At 39.0% G+C, this 16098-nt stretch overlaps 1 protein-coding gene across 5 annotated transcripts in view; it reads right to left on the bottom strand.

The window, feature by feature from the left end:
- CNKSR2 (connector enhancer of kinase suppressor of Ras 2) overlaps window positions 1-7823 on the bottom strand; it is a 296479-nt gene extending 288656 nt beyond the window's left edge. For all 5 annotated transcript variants that reach the window (XM_074391385.1, XM_074391386.1, XM_074391387.1 and 2 more), the window contains exon 1: window positions 7741-7823. In XM_074391385.1, the coding sequence (XP_074247486.1) occupies window positions 7741-7804 (64 nt within the window). In that variant the 5' untranslated portion in view covers window positions 7805-7823. The remainder of the gene's footprint in view (window positions 1-7740) is intronic.
- Window positions 7824-16098: the final 8275 nt, after the last annotated feature.

Here is a 16098-nt window from a genome sequence, read left to right as displayed (position 1 = left end):
TTAAGATGTACCTTTAACTATCTTAATTGTATTCTTATTAATAAAAATGCAAATTGAACACTAAATATAATAAATAAGATAATGGTTTCATTAAGCTCAAAAGGTGTTTTTCCATTTTATCTTCCTAATTAACAAATAAAGGATATTCTCACAACAGAAAAATGCATTTTAAATTTTTATATGAGCTTTTTGCTTTTATTTTTATAAGAAGACGAACCTAAGACATTTTATCAATTTCACTCTATCACGCATTCTAAAATACAAAGAGTTCTTTAAAAAATACCAAAATGAAGAAACAATTAGAAAATTTGAATGAAGGGAAATAAATGCTTAGGAGGAGTATGTTTTAATGTTTTAATTAGTATTTACTTAACATGTTGTCCTATTAAGTGACATTAGTAAATAATATTTATACCATATTTATATTACTTATGGTATAAATACAAAAGTGTTATTAATTTAATGAAATTATTAATATTTTATAACAAAATGAGTTTAAACCATGATTTGTATCTTTGAATTGGCTAGAGCACTACAACTATGAGAACGGATAAATCAATCATACTTCCACTGTATTCTGGCACACAATATGCACGTCGGCACTGAAGTACCCATTTCAGCATTATAAGGGACTTTATGTGCATTGTTATTTAGGAAAGCAGATTTGCTGTCAGACCAGTAATCTGTGAATAAATTAATTCATTCTTTCCCTTGACAAATATTTTCTAAGTGCCTATTTTATACCAGGTGCTTTTTTACACATTAGTACAAGAAACAGATGGGGTCCCTGCCCTCATCTAGTGGGGGAGTTAGAGATCAATCAAATAACCATACAAAGTAATATAAAAATAAAACTGGTGAATGGGACACGGAAGATATACATGGTACTAGGACAGCATATAACTGAGGATTTGATGTGATTTAACAAATCTAAAAAGGCTTTCGTAAGGTGGATGAGAAAAAGCCTAAGACCTGAAGGATGAGTAGGACTTAACTAGGTGAAGAGGGATGAGGGAACATATTAAGCACAAATGCCCAGTGGTGGGCAAACAGTAAGGACGGTGAGGCAGCCTACATACTTGGTGCTGGGCATGACGCTTACCGCATAGGCAATAACCAAATCTTCAAGGGTCTTATAGGCCATGTTAAGGACTTTGACCTTTATCCTAAAAACAATGAAAAGTCATTAAATTGTTTTCAACTGATGAGGGTAAGGCGTAAGAGAATGAGATAGAATGAGATTCATTTTTAAGGAATTCATCCTGACTGCAGGTATATGGATCAAAAAAATAAACAAAATTAAGATGCTATAATTATCATGATCTTGACTGAAAAAGGTCATTATTTTGTGCCTTGCAGTAACAGGAAAAAAAGGAAAACAGAGTACATTAATTTTACCTTTTCTAAACTCAACCACCACTTCTCCAACTTTTTCCACTGATGCATCTGTAATTGCTCAAAAGAGAGTACTCATAACCCTGGGAGGACTGGAGAATACAGCTTTCAACAGTCTGCTGCAAGCCTAAAATTCTGGTTAAGTCTCTGGTCTCATCTTTGAAATAATGCCAATTTAGCTTTCTATATCATAAATATCCATGTTTGTTTTAATATAATGTTTAAAAATGCTTAGCAAAACAAAAAACAAAAAACAAACAAAAAACCTCTGGCTTCTGGCTTCTTTTGATCGTTTGGCTTCCACAAACACGAAAATATTTAGGAACACAGGCCTATGTTATTCATGAAAACTGTGAATTCACTCAATGAATGTTATTCAACACAATAATTCCACATTGAAGACGATACTTGCTGTTCTTTAATCAAACACTAAATAATGAAAAACCTATAAACAGGTTTTTGACTCCACTTTTTTCAAATTACTTGATCCTCCCTTCTCCCTCCCCTCTTTTCTAAAATTAGTACAAATGATCCATTCTTTTAGTACTCTTTATAGAAGCTAATAACTTTATTCTTCACAATATGCCTTACGTGCGAGGTATTGCAGGGAAGACACATAGAAATCTAAAAGTCATTAAGAACAAAGTGGGGCCGGGTGCGGTGTCTCACGCCTGTAATCCCAACACTTTAGGAGGGTGAATCACTTGAGGTCAGAAGTTCAAGACCAGCCTGGCTAAGATGGTGAAACCCCATCTCTACTAAAAAATACAAAAATAGGCCAGGGGTGGTGGTGGGTGCCTGTAATCCCAGCTACTCGGGAGGCTGAAGCACAAGAATCACTTGAACCCAGGAGGCAGAGGCTGCAATGAGACAAGATCTCGCCACTGTACTCCAGCCTAGGTGACAGAGTTAGACTGTATCAAAAAAAAAGAACAAATTGAGCCCTAATCTAGGGTTGCTCTGTTCTAAATAAAAATGATAATTTATCATTGCTTTAAGAACAGTATTAATATTTAAAAGTCCATTTCCATTCTTCATAGAAGAACTTGGATCAGTAAAATTCTAAATATCTAACAACATAATGTTAATGATTTAATGAATCTTCAAAGTAATTCATTTTAACATTATTTTGAAATTATTCCCGAGAAACATATTTGAAACAGCTGTACCAATTCAATACACATTCTTTGTGGGCTTATTTTTGGCAGCTAAAGTTTTATAATGTGGCATTTATTTAAACTCAGGACATGATGAGAGTTTTATTGTCTTTGTGAAATGCAGATTTGTTCTTGTACTTCTGTGCCACCTACTCATGATCCTCCCTCACTTTCCCTGTACTGCCCACCTCTCTTCTTCATCCAGACAAACCTAGATACAACCCCCCTCTAGTTAATAACCCCATCTCGACTCTAGAGTTTCTTACTGTGCTGCTACATTTAGTATACAAACCTCTTAGATTATGTCTTAATTAAATAAGTAGCTTAAGTAGTTGCTAGAACCCTCCCCTCCCCACAGACCCCTTCCTGATTCAATAAAATTATCGTCTTCTATTTCCAATAGTGCTTATATACATAATGCAGCCTTTAAAAAATTACCATGTGTGCTAGTTGGTACCTGTCTCTGTGTTGGCCTAAATTTGTCAATGTAATTACCATCCCTTACAGAGGCTAATTTCCCCAATGCAGAGAATAATTAATTTAAAACAATCCATTAAAGCACCTTCGATGCAGAAGCACTGATAAAATAATATCTATGGAGCAAATATATCCACATAAATATACACCTTATTCCTAATCTGCACTAAATCCTGAGTGTCACCTTAAGGAGCAAATGTTAATGACACTATAAGAAAAATGGCATTTCTTGGGAACTAAATTTCCCACATAGGAAAGATAAATTTCTTCTTTACATAAAATGACAAGAATCCCTGTTTCCCAAAAAAAAGTCAAATCAAAAGTAGATGACTGTTAAGTCACTTTTCAATTGAAAAAAATACCTTAGTTTTTCAAAGGGAATTGATACAACCAATTTGATCACTTAAGTTTATTTGTAGTTCCTGCCAGAAAATTATTTCCAATCTCCCTCTCAAGATAGCTTAACTCAAAATTTTGACATTTTTCTTTATTTAATAAAGACAAATTTCAACCTCAGCTCTGGGTCCTATGAAAGGAAAAAAGAATTACTAAAGAACATTGTACCTGTCAAAACATCTTTGCCTTATCAGATATATTCTCCTTTACAGCATTTAACTGCTATACTGACTAGACTTTATATAATCACTACATTTTCCTCTATTATAGGGTTGTATACAAAACACTGGCTTTGGTTTTTATACCTAAAAGAATGTATTTTATTTTCTGTCCTCAAGATGGCTGAGTCATCAGGACAGAAATGAGAAGTCAGAGGATGCCTCTTGAAGAAATGATTTACAGTAAACAGGAAAGAATACAGCAGCTAATTGCGGAATGGGCTGAGAAAAGACTATCTTAAAAATTTAGATTATTTTAGCAATCGTAATAATACAAAACAGGCTGAAGCTAAATCACAGAGATGGTAAGAAAAGACCAGCAAAATGGGGCCTATTGGTTAACTCTGAAAAATCATAATCATTGTATTTGACCCAGAGAGATTAAAGATCACTGGAAGAATGTAATGTAGGGAGCTGAGTCCTGGAAAAATAACTATCTTAGTCATGTGGATATTTTAAATGAGTTTCAGAGTTGGAAAAGATGTAAGAAAAAAAAAATTGGAATGACTGGGTGTGACATGGAATAGGAAAATTAATAATAAAGTTAATAGCAGGGGCCCTAAAGCATTCAGAGGTTTTTGTTATATTTCAATGGGAAAAAAGTAGAGGTCTGGGGACTCAAACAACTACAGATTATGAAATATTTCCAGGCCCTGCAAGTGAACAGATAGGAGCTGAGAAATAATTTATTTTGGAGTAACTGAGCAAAAATTTACAACAATTATTGGCCTACTTTTCTATGTTTTTTTCTAATAACTCATTTGCCTTTATTTACCTTAAAGAGAGTTTATGCTTTAAAATACAAAAACTATAAGAGGATTGGATACAATTTCCAATTGAAGGTTAGTTTCAAATGCTAAATTATGAGTATTTGATTTTCTCCAAAAATACTTTTTATAAAATTAATTTAAAAAATTAATTTGAAGATCTATAAGGTATCTCCAAATAGCCAGAAGTACTGTCAGAATAATTTGGGATATAGTTACTTATTTTACTGACTCATAAGGGGTTCATGTATTTACTGGAAATAACATTGACACTGTGTCATATCCAATTTTTATTGTCAATAGAAAATTTGGTGAGTATTTGATTTTACAAATAATGAAGTTGATAAGCAAAAGAATGTAAGGATTTTCTTATATCTTTACAAATAATAATATATAAATTTTATATTTCCATCTCCCTTAAATATTTTAATAAAAATTAATCAAAATGAATCCATTTATACACTGCATCAAAATTGCAATTTATAAATTGTCCCTCATAAATAATTTTGAATATATGCCACTAAAGATTAATAATCTTGTCAGCTTTTTTTCCTCTTCATTTCCCTCTCTGGGACTGAATTTCTATACCACTTCTATAAATTGTCTAGAATCATAAATACATGGCCATTCCTATTCTTATACACTTAGTGATTCTTCTGTTTAGTGAAGAGAAAAATAACCTAGAATGTACCTTACTAAACAGAGTTATATGGTGACCAGCTAAAAGCATATGCTATATGCTTTCAATGTTAAGGATGATGAAACTGTCTCATTAACAGCATCCTCTGAACAACTCTCGCAGTGTTGTAGTTGTTCAAGAGTCTTGTTCATTCTTTGGTACTGCCTTTACAACACTATATATTATACAACACTAAATGAGGTTTAGCCATCTCGAAGCTATAGCCTAAATTAGCAGCTCGCTTCTAAACATTACTGCATTACTGCAGGATAAAAAATATTTTTAAAATGTCCTTTGTTAAACTTTATTTGGGGAAAAGGGCAAAGAGGAAAATTAAGGTAACAGTGTAAGTTACAAGTTGAGGAAATGTTCGGTTCATCCAACTTTTTAAAAAATCTCGTATGTGTACACAGATACACAAAGTCTCTCTTGGCACCAATTGATCTTTTCAAATAGCTCTAAAGTGCGTCACCAACAGGTATGAAAACAAGGTATTCGACTTACATATAAAAAAATGTTTCAAATTACAGCTAATAATATTAATGTAACTTCAAAGAAGCTGCATTTTAGGCTAGAAAGATTTTTAAAGGACTGGCATACTGAACAACTAATAATGTGTGTCAGAATATGTGCATCATATATTATACTTGCTTCAGTGGACCTAAACTATGGAAGAGGGGGGAAACTGCAAGAATGTAATTGGGAGGGTGGGAGGTGGAGATTGAATATGCAGCACTCACTACAGGCATCATGGGAATTTTTGAAAGGTAGTCTATGAAGATAATCAGACTCCCGTAGAGCCAAGATAGCTTGTCTTTTAATATTTCAGCAACAGACTCAAACTAAAGTAACCTTTTAGAGAAATTCAAAGAAAGAGTTTTTAATTACGTATTATTGCTTCCTGCATATGCTCTGGCTCTTTCTTCCCTGACTGAGAAACAGAGAAGGTGGAGAGTGAGAAGAATTGGTGGGAATGTAAGACACTGGAATTTCAATAGCAGATATATATATATATATATATATATATATATATATATATATAAAGAGAAAAAGCAGTAGAAAAGATGAGCTACTGCAGGACTTTGTCTTAGTCATCTTTATATCCCCTATGGCACCTTAGCCCAATGCACTGCACATGGTGGGGGGGGGGCAGTGGATAAATAATGAATTAGGTTTAATTCAATTCACTCACATTTGTACTGTGCTTTGCAGTTACAAAGCAGTTTCCACATATTAGAAAAGAAAAGTAAATGAGAAATAAAGGGGCAAGTACGGGAATAAAAGGAAAGCAAAATAAAGAAAAATCCACAAGAAAAAGCAAGCGGCAGAAAAGGCTGGGGAAAACAATAGGCAAAAAAATTCAGTTTTTCCTTATCACTCTCAATCCCTCCCAATCACCTCACCTTTTTTTCTAAATTATATGGAGCTTAAAAAGTCTGACTGTTAAGCAAGCCCAAGGGGCTCTTTCATGTAGGAACGGGCATTTTCGGAGATAAGTCTTAGGTCCCTGAGTGATCTACCTTGAGTTTGCTCAGGTAAGACCTCGAGCAAAGCACTAACATTTCCCAAGTGTGGCCACGGATCGTTTATTCCATTCCTTCCCATCCATCCCCTTTTCAATTCCCAAAATCTTAGGGAAGAGTTGAGGCTGGGGATCCAAGGGGTTGGAGGGTGAGGGAGTCCTCTACAAGCCCCTTAACTGAGACAACAGAGGGAGGTAGTGAGGTAGGAAAGCCCAGGGATTAAAGAAAAAGGGATTTGCGATTAGGAGGGCGAGTGTGCATAACTGTGGTTATTATAAATCACCAGGGGTAAAAAGGGGGGAATCTTCAAGATGGAAGAAATGTGAAGGTACTTCAATGCGCATCACCTCACACCTAGCTTTGAGCCCTTAATAAAAAGCCGTGAAGTCCAAAAGCACAGTCCAAAACCTCAACTGGCTTGAAAGGGAGAAAGCAGAGAAGGCAAAGGATGCGAGGGGATGCGTTGGTGGGAGCCCACAGACACCAGCGAGGATGCTGTCCCAGGGGAAGCATGTTTTCCTCCTCCTCGCCCCAGCAGCACGTACCCCCGCTCTGAGCATCCTCAGCCAAACCTGGGTGTGTGGGGTGCCAGGCTCCAAATGGGGGCGGCCGCGTCCTGACCCCATTATGCGGGCTAAAAGTTGCTTGGGAGAGTTGGCTCTGGGGAAGGCACCTGGCAAGGGCGGCCGCCTAAGGGGGCGTCAGCTTTCCCAGGAACAAAGGGTCCAGGAAAGGGCGATCAGGGGAGCAGGTCCTGGGGTAGTCCACCCTGAGCTGGGAGATAAGGGTCGCCACGTCCTCCTGGCCCGGGGGCACTAAAGGGAGCGGGGAGTACGCAAGATGCGCCGGCATTCCGCCTCCCGGCTTCCTGCTTCCAAGCGGGTGGTTCCCGCTGCCCTCTAGCTCTCCGGTCGCTCCGCGCCCCTCTAGCTGGAGACAAAAGGAGACTGGGACCTTAGGCCCCTGCCAGTCCCGGAGGACCCCCGGTAGTTCCCCGCCCCGACGCGTACGACAATCAGCCACTGGTAGCCGCGGTGGCGGGCTCTGGCGCGGCGGGCGTCCTCTCCTAACCTCGCACTGGTGCCCCGCGCCCCAGTGCCGCCTCACCCTCCCTGCAGCACGCATTACCTTTCATCCAGTCCACTACTTGACTCGGAGACCATTTGCTCACCGGTTCCATTATCAGAGCCATGGGTACGGGGTCGGTCGGTTCCGTGGGGAGCGCGGAGCTCAGACACAAAACGAACTCAGCAGCCCGAGCCGCCCTCAGGTGGGGTCCCTTGCTGGCCGCAGCCTCCCCGGGCGGGCGGCGCGGAGAAAGCTGCTTTTGTGTGTCGAGTCTCCCGGCTGTAATGCCTCTTAGCCAACAGCTGGCAGGAGCGGCGACTGGGAGGGAAACGTGAAGGAGTAGTGGCTCCGCGCCGGGTCGGCTCAGTTCCCGCTAAGGCGGCGGCGGCGGCTGCTGCTGCTGCTGCCTCCTCCACTCCGCTGGAGTCTCGGTCCCTACCAAGCTTCAGTTCATGGCTTAAGCTGCTGAGGGGTCGCGTCGCCGAGGGAAGGAGCCTCTGCCGCACGCCCTCAGCCAACTTGCCCGCTCGCCTCACGCGCGGGAGTGAAGCCCCCAGCACGACTAGCTGCCCGGCGGAAATGACGAGGGGCCTCCTGCCACCCAAAATATCTCTCCGCAGCCCTCGGGTGCCGGGCGCGCGCGCCACTAGCCCCCCGCCCGCCGGCTGCCGCGCGGTCCCGCCCCCAGGGCCGACGGCAGGCGCGCTAGGCGCGTGCGCGTGCGCGTTCGCGTGCCGGCACGGCGCCGGAGCCCAGGGTCTGTCTGGCAGGCAGACAGGTGCCAGCAGCTCGTAGCCTGGCGTTCCCGCTCTGGGGGCCGTCCGGGAACAGAGGCGCGCGAGGTGCGCGTGCGCGTGCGCGGCGGAGGCGGTGGCTGCGCGAGGCAGAGCCAGAGCCCTGAATCGGTCAGTCAGTCAATCAGGTGCGGGCCGTTTGAGCACGGCTTTGTGAGGCCTCTGAGGGGACCCGGCGGTGGCGGCCACGACTGGACGGGCCCCCCACCAGTTGAACTTCGACAGCTGAGGCGGCTGAGGAGGTATCTGCGGCCCCACCACCGAGGGGAGGGAGACACCACTGAGCGCGGGGGTTACAGCGAGAGCCTGGGTTTTCCTGGCTCTCGTTTTGACCCTCGCCCTCCCCGCTGCTGAGTGGGCTCCGGAGGTGATTCCCGAGACCCGCGTACGCCTGCAGAGACAGAGGCGTGGATCCCCGTGGACGAGAACGGCGTTCCGCCATCCAGAAACGCTGCTAGGGCTGTCTTCCCGGGGTGGTGAGCGGGTCCTAGGAAGTCAGGCGTTGAGGCTGTCACCTGCCAGCTCCTGGTTGTGGTGATCCTGAGACAGATTCTGCCCAAGTATCATTTTAAGAGGCTCTGTTTCAGGTTTTCCACCAACTCCTCTAAAGTACCTGTTTTAGAGGATGTCATTTTGTCTTTGATATTCTTATAAATCAGAACCGAAGGGCAACCTGGGATTTAAAATGAGTGACAAATTTTAAACATTTTTCAAAATTCATTTTCTTCAAAAACCATACACAGGCTACTATGCAACCGTTAGTAAAATACAGTTTGCCTAAATATACAGTTTGCCTAAATGAGGCTTCACTTTAAAAGACAAATATTCCTAGAGTGTAGATGCAAATTCCCTACCACCATTATAGGCGTTTTTTCTGTATCCTTGTTAAATAGGTCCATTAAGTAAAAGAGAAACTTTTAAAATAAGCATTCCAGTAATGTCAATAGGTTTTGCAAGTTCTTGTGGTAATACATTTTCTCTTGTTCCATTTTATAACATGCAGAAATGTCATGTTCTTCAACTGGCGTAAGTTGACGGCACCCCTCCCCACATACACACACAAACAGCTAAAACCACAGGAGTTAAAATACTGTACCGTCTTTAACTGCTGTTTTAAATGCGAGTGATAGAGAACAAGTAAAATTTAAGATGGCCTGTATTTAGGCTTCTTTATTTTTCTAGCTATTCAAACTTAAAAGTATACGCAGAAGTTTGGAAAGACATTTAGCTGATTATCTAGACAACCCTATACTCAGAGGACACAGAAACACCACCTTCCTTTCATAATCCAGATCATGGTTTTCACTTACAATTTTTTCTTGGCTGACCAGGTGTGAAAGGTATTATATTTCGGAGTGCTTACATTCCAATAGAGTCTAAGAACATTACATCAATATTTCTAGAAAAGACTGTTTTCAGTGTCAGCAATTTAAGGAGTAGTTTTATACATATTTTTGAAAAGTGTAATGGATACATTGTGGGGCTTCAGCCATAGGGAGATGTTAAAAGTAATTTTATCAAAATAATACTGCTAATAATAACAATGAATATTGACCATGGTGCTAACTCCCTTACATATATTTTATCCTCCGAAACAGCTCATCATTAACCATATTTTACAGATTTGGTAAGACATTTAGATAATTATCTAGACAAGTCTATACTCACAGTACACAGAAACAATACCTTCCTATCACATTCACTTCCTATCTCCAAACCTATTAAACAGGAAAACCCTACCTATCACATTCACTTCCTATCTCCAAACCTATTAAACATAATTCAATAAATGTTGGATAAATTAATGAATAAGGCTTAAAAACATAATTTATCTCAGGTCATGATGCACCAAGTTAAGGTGATTCCAGAATGTGAACTTCTAAAACTAGCAAAAAGATTTTTATCAGTGTCACAAAATGAACAGTATGAGTGATAGAAAGTCCATTGAGTGTTAACACAGTATGTCTCATCAGAAGTAACTACAAAGGAGTGTGACAGTCACCCTGAGTGTTCCCTGACCAGAATCTAAACAGCAACTCTGAGAATGAAGGAAATGACTAAATTTGACTGACACACCAAACTGCACCTTGAGGCTGGGCTTGCAGGACAAGCAACCATACTGTGGAAGCAGATTCAAAGTGAAATATTGCTTGCTTAATGAGTGGAATATCAAAACAAATGTCAAAGACCAGGATGCAGTAAAAATAAAATACATGTGTATTTTATGAAAAGACCAGTGCCAAGGAAGAGGGGGAAACAAGATCCCAGAGAAATATTTTGAGGAAGACCCTAAGTAAGAATTCAGCCATATATGTTCTCCTCTTATTTATGTTACAGTAAGGAATTAATTTGATCTAATCACCTAACATTATTTTTAAAAAATATGTCTAAGAACGAATAATGACTGAACCAAAATGTAGGTGTGGAGTTTCACTACCTAATAGATTTTACCAACACCTTAAATATTTGCCCTAAATCCTTCTCCCTGAGGTTTCCTTTACAAAACATAGCATTTGCCTTTGATTTTGACAATATAATAGGCATTAAATACTTCATTTAATTTGTCCAGAACATACTGGCTTTTTCAAATATTCTTGATTTGGGGGAGGGAATAAAAGGATTAAATCCTCATTGCCTTCACTCTTTTATTCTTGAACTACAAATGACTCAGCTAAACTTTCCTGCATTTCTCCTTTCACAACTTTTCAAATAAAATAGGTTTTTTTTTTTTTTTTTTTTTGCTTGTTAGTCAAAATGTTAATGTCTCGTTCCATTTTTGTAAGTGTAGGGTAATGTGATTATATACAGACTTTAGCAGCTTATTTTTGCCTTCTCCTACTGCAAAATACAGTCTCAAGATTAGGAGAAAGTATGTTGTCATAAAATACATACTAAAACATAATGTGCTAAATAGTATGATATGCACTAAATAGTATGATGTCACATTTACTTCAATAGTCTAGGTATAAAAGAAAAGCTGATCATTGGAAGCAGTCTTCGATTCTTTTTGTAAGCAGAAGAGTAGAAATATTAAATTAATTGAAAATATAACTTGTGAGCTATTTGCATCCATATCAAAATGAATCACTTTAAATGATCTTTTTATTTTAAAAATAATCTCGAGTCAATCTGTGGCACTAGTTGTTATAGTTTGGTCTTTTCTAATCTTCTTCCTCTAGATTTCACAAGTCTCTTGACCAAAATATGTTAAGGTTTTATAGTAAAAGTAGTGATTTTAATTAGCTTCAATATGGAATTTGCAAATGGTTTTCTAACTAGACGCTGGGTGCTCAAAAGATCTGACTTTTAGAGGTTAGGTCAGATAGGGAGGCAGCATTCAACTGGAAGAAGGACCTTCAAGCCTTTGTCTCTTTGGGGCCAAGGAAAGGAGTAAAAAATGTGAATGTTTCTTCTTGAGCTGCACGCTTAGTATCTCTGACCCCTACGTTGTCCAACCTAGGATATCTTATAGGGGTCGTAATTTTCACTTAGTGTTTTTTCCTGCGAAGATGCTTGCTCTGCGTCAGGCTTCAGACTTATCCTATAAGATATATTTTAGTGTTTTTAGTTAACATTTAGGCAAAATGTCTTGCATAGCCGTTTCTGGTAGTTTTCCTGGTTTGCTTAGATTTCGTATTTTTTGCTATAGCTTTCTGTTTGATTTTTTAGAATTCTTGCCATTTTAATGAGTAATATTGTATCAAACTATTTTCTCTCTTTTATGTGTTGTCTTTTAATGGGTAGTGAGACGTGACAACACAGAACAGCTGTGAGGGTAGTCCATTACATAAAATAGAGAAAAGGATAGGAACCTCCTTTTTCCACTTATTTTTGCCCAGACCTTTCCTGTAATTTCAAAAGCTGGTGTTCTATGCTCACCCAAACCGTATCCCTTGATCAGAAAAAATTAATTAGGCATTTCTGGTAAGACTAGTAAACAAAACACATTATTCCCAAGAACAATATGTAAAACTTGCTCCAGGGAAATCTTAGCAAAATTTCTGAAACAATTTCTTTGCAGTGTAATCCAACTAACAGCTATGAATTAAGAACCAAAGCCTCTGATATAACCAACCACTAGACAGCAATCTGTCTAAGCTTCCAATCATCAGAAAAGCAAGTAGAAAGAGACCTTAACTGTAAATGGGCCTTCAGTGCACTGCCCTGGGCCAAATCTCCCTCTAGATTAACAGGGAGAAACACCCAGAGAGGATAATTAAATTAGTAGAATCCTTTCTTTGCTGTTCTGCCTCTAGGGTAAACTGTATTAAATCAAGCCATGTCCTTTCTTGACCAAGATATACAGAAATACTCCCTGGGTGAGGAGAAATTAGCTTGAGTTGAGGTTATCCCAATAGGGTTTTATAGGGCTCTTTACAGGGCTCCTCCCTGCTGCATAATCACAGTCTAATAAAAATCCCAGAGCCTGCCAAGATTAGGAAACTTAGCTTTCTTAACACATAAAGCCCTAGCCCACCAGGGAAGTTTTCAGTGCACTTGTCAGCCATAATAACAGGCATATAAACTCACTATTCAACAAACACTTCTTTGAGCACAATGTGCTACTCAAGTTGTAACCTTTGATTAGAAAAATCAGCTTGATTTTATGGATGCAAAGATGACCAAGATTTTCATAGACTGGTAGCAGAAACAGAAACATTTAGTTAATTTAATAGTATAATGGGATATGTGCAATGATAGATGTGTCCAATGATAATGTGAAGAGAAGTACCTAGCAGCTAGGAGGAAGACTATATGGAAAGGATAATGCCTGGATTAGATTTTAAAGGATGACAGCCAGGCAGTAGCGCAGAAGCAAGTTTGTAGGCAGAAGTACAGTGCAATCAAAGTTACATGGCACTATGTATAGGTACCTGGATTGCTGGCATTAAAAACCAAAGCAAGATGTGACAGGAGATGAGGTAGGAGGGATGGGCAATAGCCAGATTATGGAAAAAATCAAACTGTCCAAGATAGAGCCATTTAAGGATTTTAAGAAATGGAGTAGCTTGGTCATATTTATGTTTTATATGGTCTACTCTGGCAACTATGGAGAAAACAGATTCAAGAGAGATAGAATGCAATCAGGAGGCATATAGACGTGAACAGATGACTCAGGTCAGAAACAGGGCAGTGGAGGTGGGGATGAAGAGAAAATATATTTAATAAATATCCAGGAGAACTTGGTTATTGATTAGATACAGGAGATTAGGAAAAGAGCAATATCAAGAATGATTCCTGGGATTCTAGCTTGGGTAAATTGGGTAAATTATTTATCCTCCATATAACATAAAAAATAAAGGGAGCAGACTTGGGAGGGGAAAGTGATCTGAGATATTAGTTCTGTTTTGGACATTCTAAAGATGAAATACCTATAGGACAGTCAAGAAGGGATTTCCAGTAGGTAGCTTCTGTATTCATGTATAGGAATGTGAAGCTGAGTATGGGCTAAAGATACAGGTTTAAGAGTCACTACTAAAACAAGAATATGGATGAGACAGAGAGGATGTCAGATGCTCCATTGAGGAAGTCCACAGAAGAGAAAGAGAAGATATGTAAATTATGAGAAGAATCAAGAGATTGCAGTGTCATGATACCCCAGTGAACAAAGAATTTCAAGTAGAAACAAGTGAAAAATTGTGTGAAGTGCAAAAATGATGCTGCTCCAATGAGAACCGAAAAAAGAATATGGTAGTTTTGTCAGTTTTTATATCCTTTATGGTGTTATTAAGGTCTGTGAAAGAACTGGATGTCAGAATAGGGAGACTTGGTATATAGGACATTATTATTTTCATAAGTTGATTTTCTATCTTTCCCCATAGCCTACCTATGTGTATATTTTATTCAGTTAGATCCACAATGAATGACTGCAGTTCTTCTCCAATTTACCCACTACCACTTGCATTAATGTTTTCTGATAAAATCTCAGACACTACTAATGACACCTACTCTTATCTGATTGTACTTTACCACTTCTAGTAGTATGATGGCACTCTTTAAACTGTACTGGCTTTGCAATCCCCCCTCCGTCAGTTGTAGGGGAACAGCTTTGCCATGGCACCCTGGGATCTTACACATCTCCACATGAGCCATGTAGGCAAACATCAATTACATTGTGACACATGTTTTGGCTGAATTCTCTGCAATCCTACCTGAAACATGGCAAGACAGTCAGTCCAGTGAAGAACTATCCCAAGTCAGTTTTTCATCTGCCACCCTGGTTCCAGTAAAGCATGGGACTTTCCATCTTACCCCAACTTCAGATACAGTTTCGGACTAAAAATGGTTTAGCTGTAGTTTAGAATTGGCTCTTCAACAACAGAGTGACCCAACATCTGTGTCTTCTATCATCTGTCTCTTAGGATTTGGCATCATCCTATGGGACTAGGGACATGGGGAGCTGACACCATTCTGATTTTGCACTGCTGTCTGTGTAAATAATAAACTTTCTTAATCTATTCAGAGTTGTCTCTTTACTGGCCAAATCTATGGAAGTGTGACAGGCCAACTTAGCAGCTGTCACCATGCTTCTGTTTAGGTACTGCTTGACCACTTGGCACAGATCTTATCTCAGAAACCCATAAATACTCCCAAAAGGAGTGAGATCTGCTGAACCTCTGCCTGGATAAACTAGGCCAGTCTAGCCTGCCCTAGTAAATTAGCAGCAGCAGTGGCAGCAGCAAGAGCAACAGCAGCAGCAGCAGCAGCAACAACTCGATTTCAAATTTGAAAAGACTACATTTTTCCTAATCATTAGGGCTTCCTAAGATAACCCATAATTAATAAAAATCCTGTGTTGATATTTCAAGATAGGAAACGAAAGAATCTGATCTAAAGCCTTTATTATGAGCTTTAATATTATTTACAAAACACAGAAGTTTAGGGAATGCTCTCACATTCAAGATGATAGGTCCATTTTCATCTGAACATTTAGCAGTCTTACTTGGAAGTGGCAAATGTAAACTGGCAAAATTCATGCTGGATAAGCTGAAAGGTCCTGTTTATAAGTTAACTGGTATATCTTGATAGATCAAAAATTTTAATGTAAAAGGTGCCTAAGGTAAGAGAGCAATTATTTAATATTTGGCTAATAATTGACAGACTACAGAGTATTAAAGATGGAGAATGGGAAAGAGTTTATTTTCTCCATAGGTTTTTGTCTTTTTTTTTTCTCAAATAAGTCTTATTTACTTCTAGGAAGATTGGGTAATTTAGGATGCTCATACCAAGTTGGAACAAAATCAGTTATTTCTACTGACCGGGAACTGTATCCAGAAAGAGAGAGGCATGTAAGTGTGTCATTGCTTTTGACATTTCCTTGATTTTGAAAGAAAACAGTTATTTTGGTAATGTAATGAAAATATTTTGGTTTAATTACTCATAGAAACTATTTCAAATATTTTATAATACAATGTAAGCTGTTATTTATTGATTTTTCAAAGTTAGCATGTACTCTGTATAGGCCCTGTGCTAAGCGCTATCAATATGAAAATGAGTAAAACGTGGTTTCTGTCCTCAAAACCTATAAACCAAAAAAGCATACAAATATATATTTTTGATATAATGTAGCAAGTGAAATGACAGAGACATACAAAAGTATCATGGCTGTATGTCACAGTATGAA

This window comes from Saimiri boliviensis, chromosome X, assembly GCF_048565385.1.
Source record: "Saimiri boliviensis isolate mSaiBol1 chromosome X, mSaiBol1.pri, whole genome shotgun sequence".
NCBI classification, from domain to species: Eukaryota; Metazoa; Chordata; class Mammalia; order Primates; family Cebidae; genus Saimiri; species Saimiri boliviensis.
This window is presented reverse-complemented; position numbering and strand designations above follow the sequence as displayed.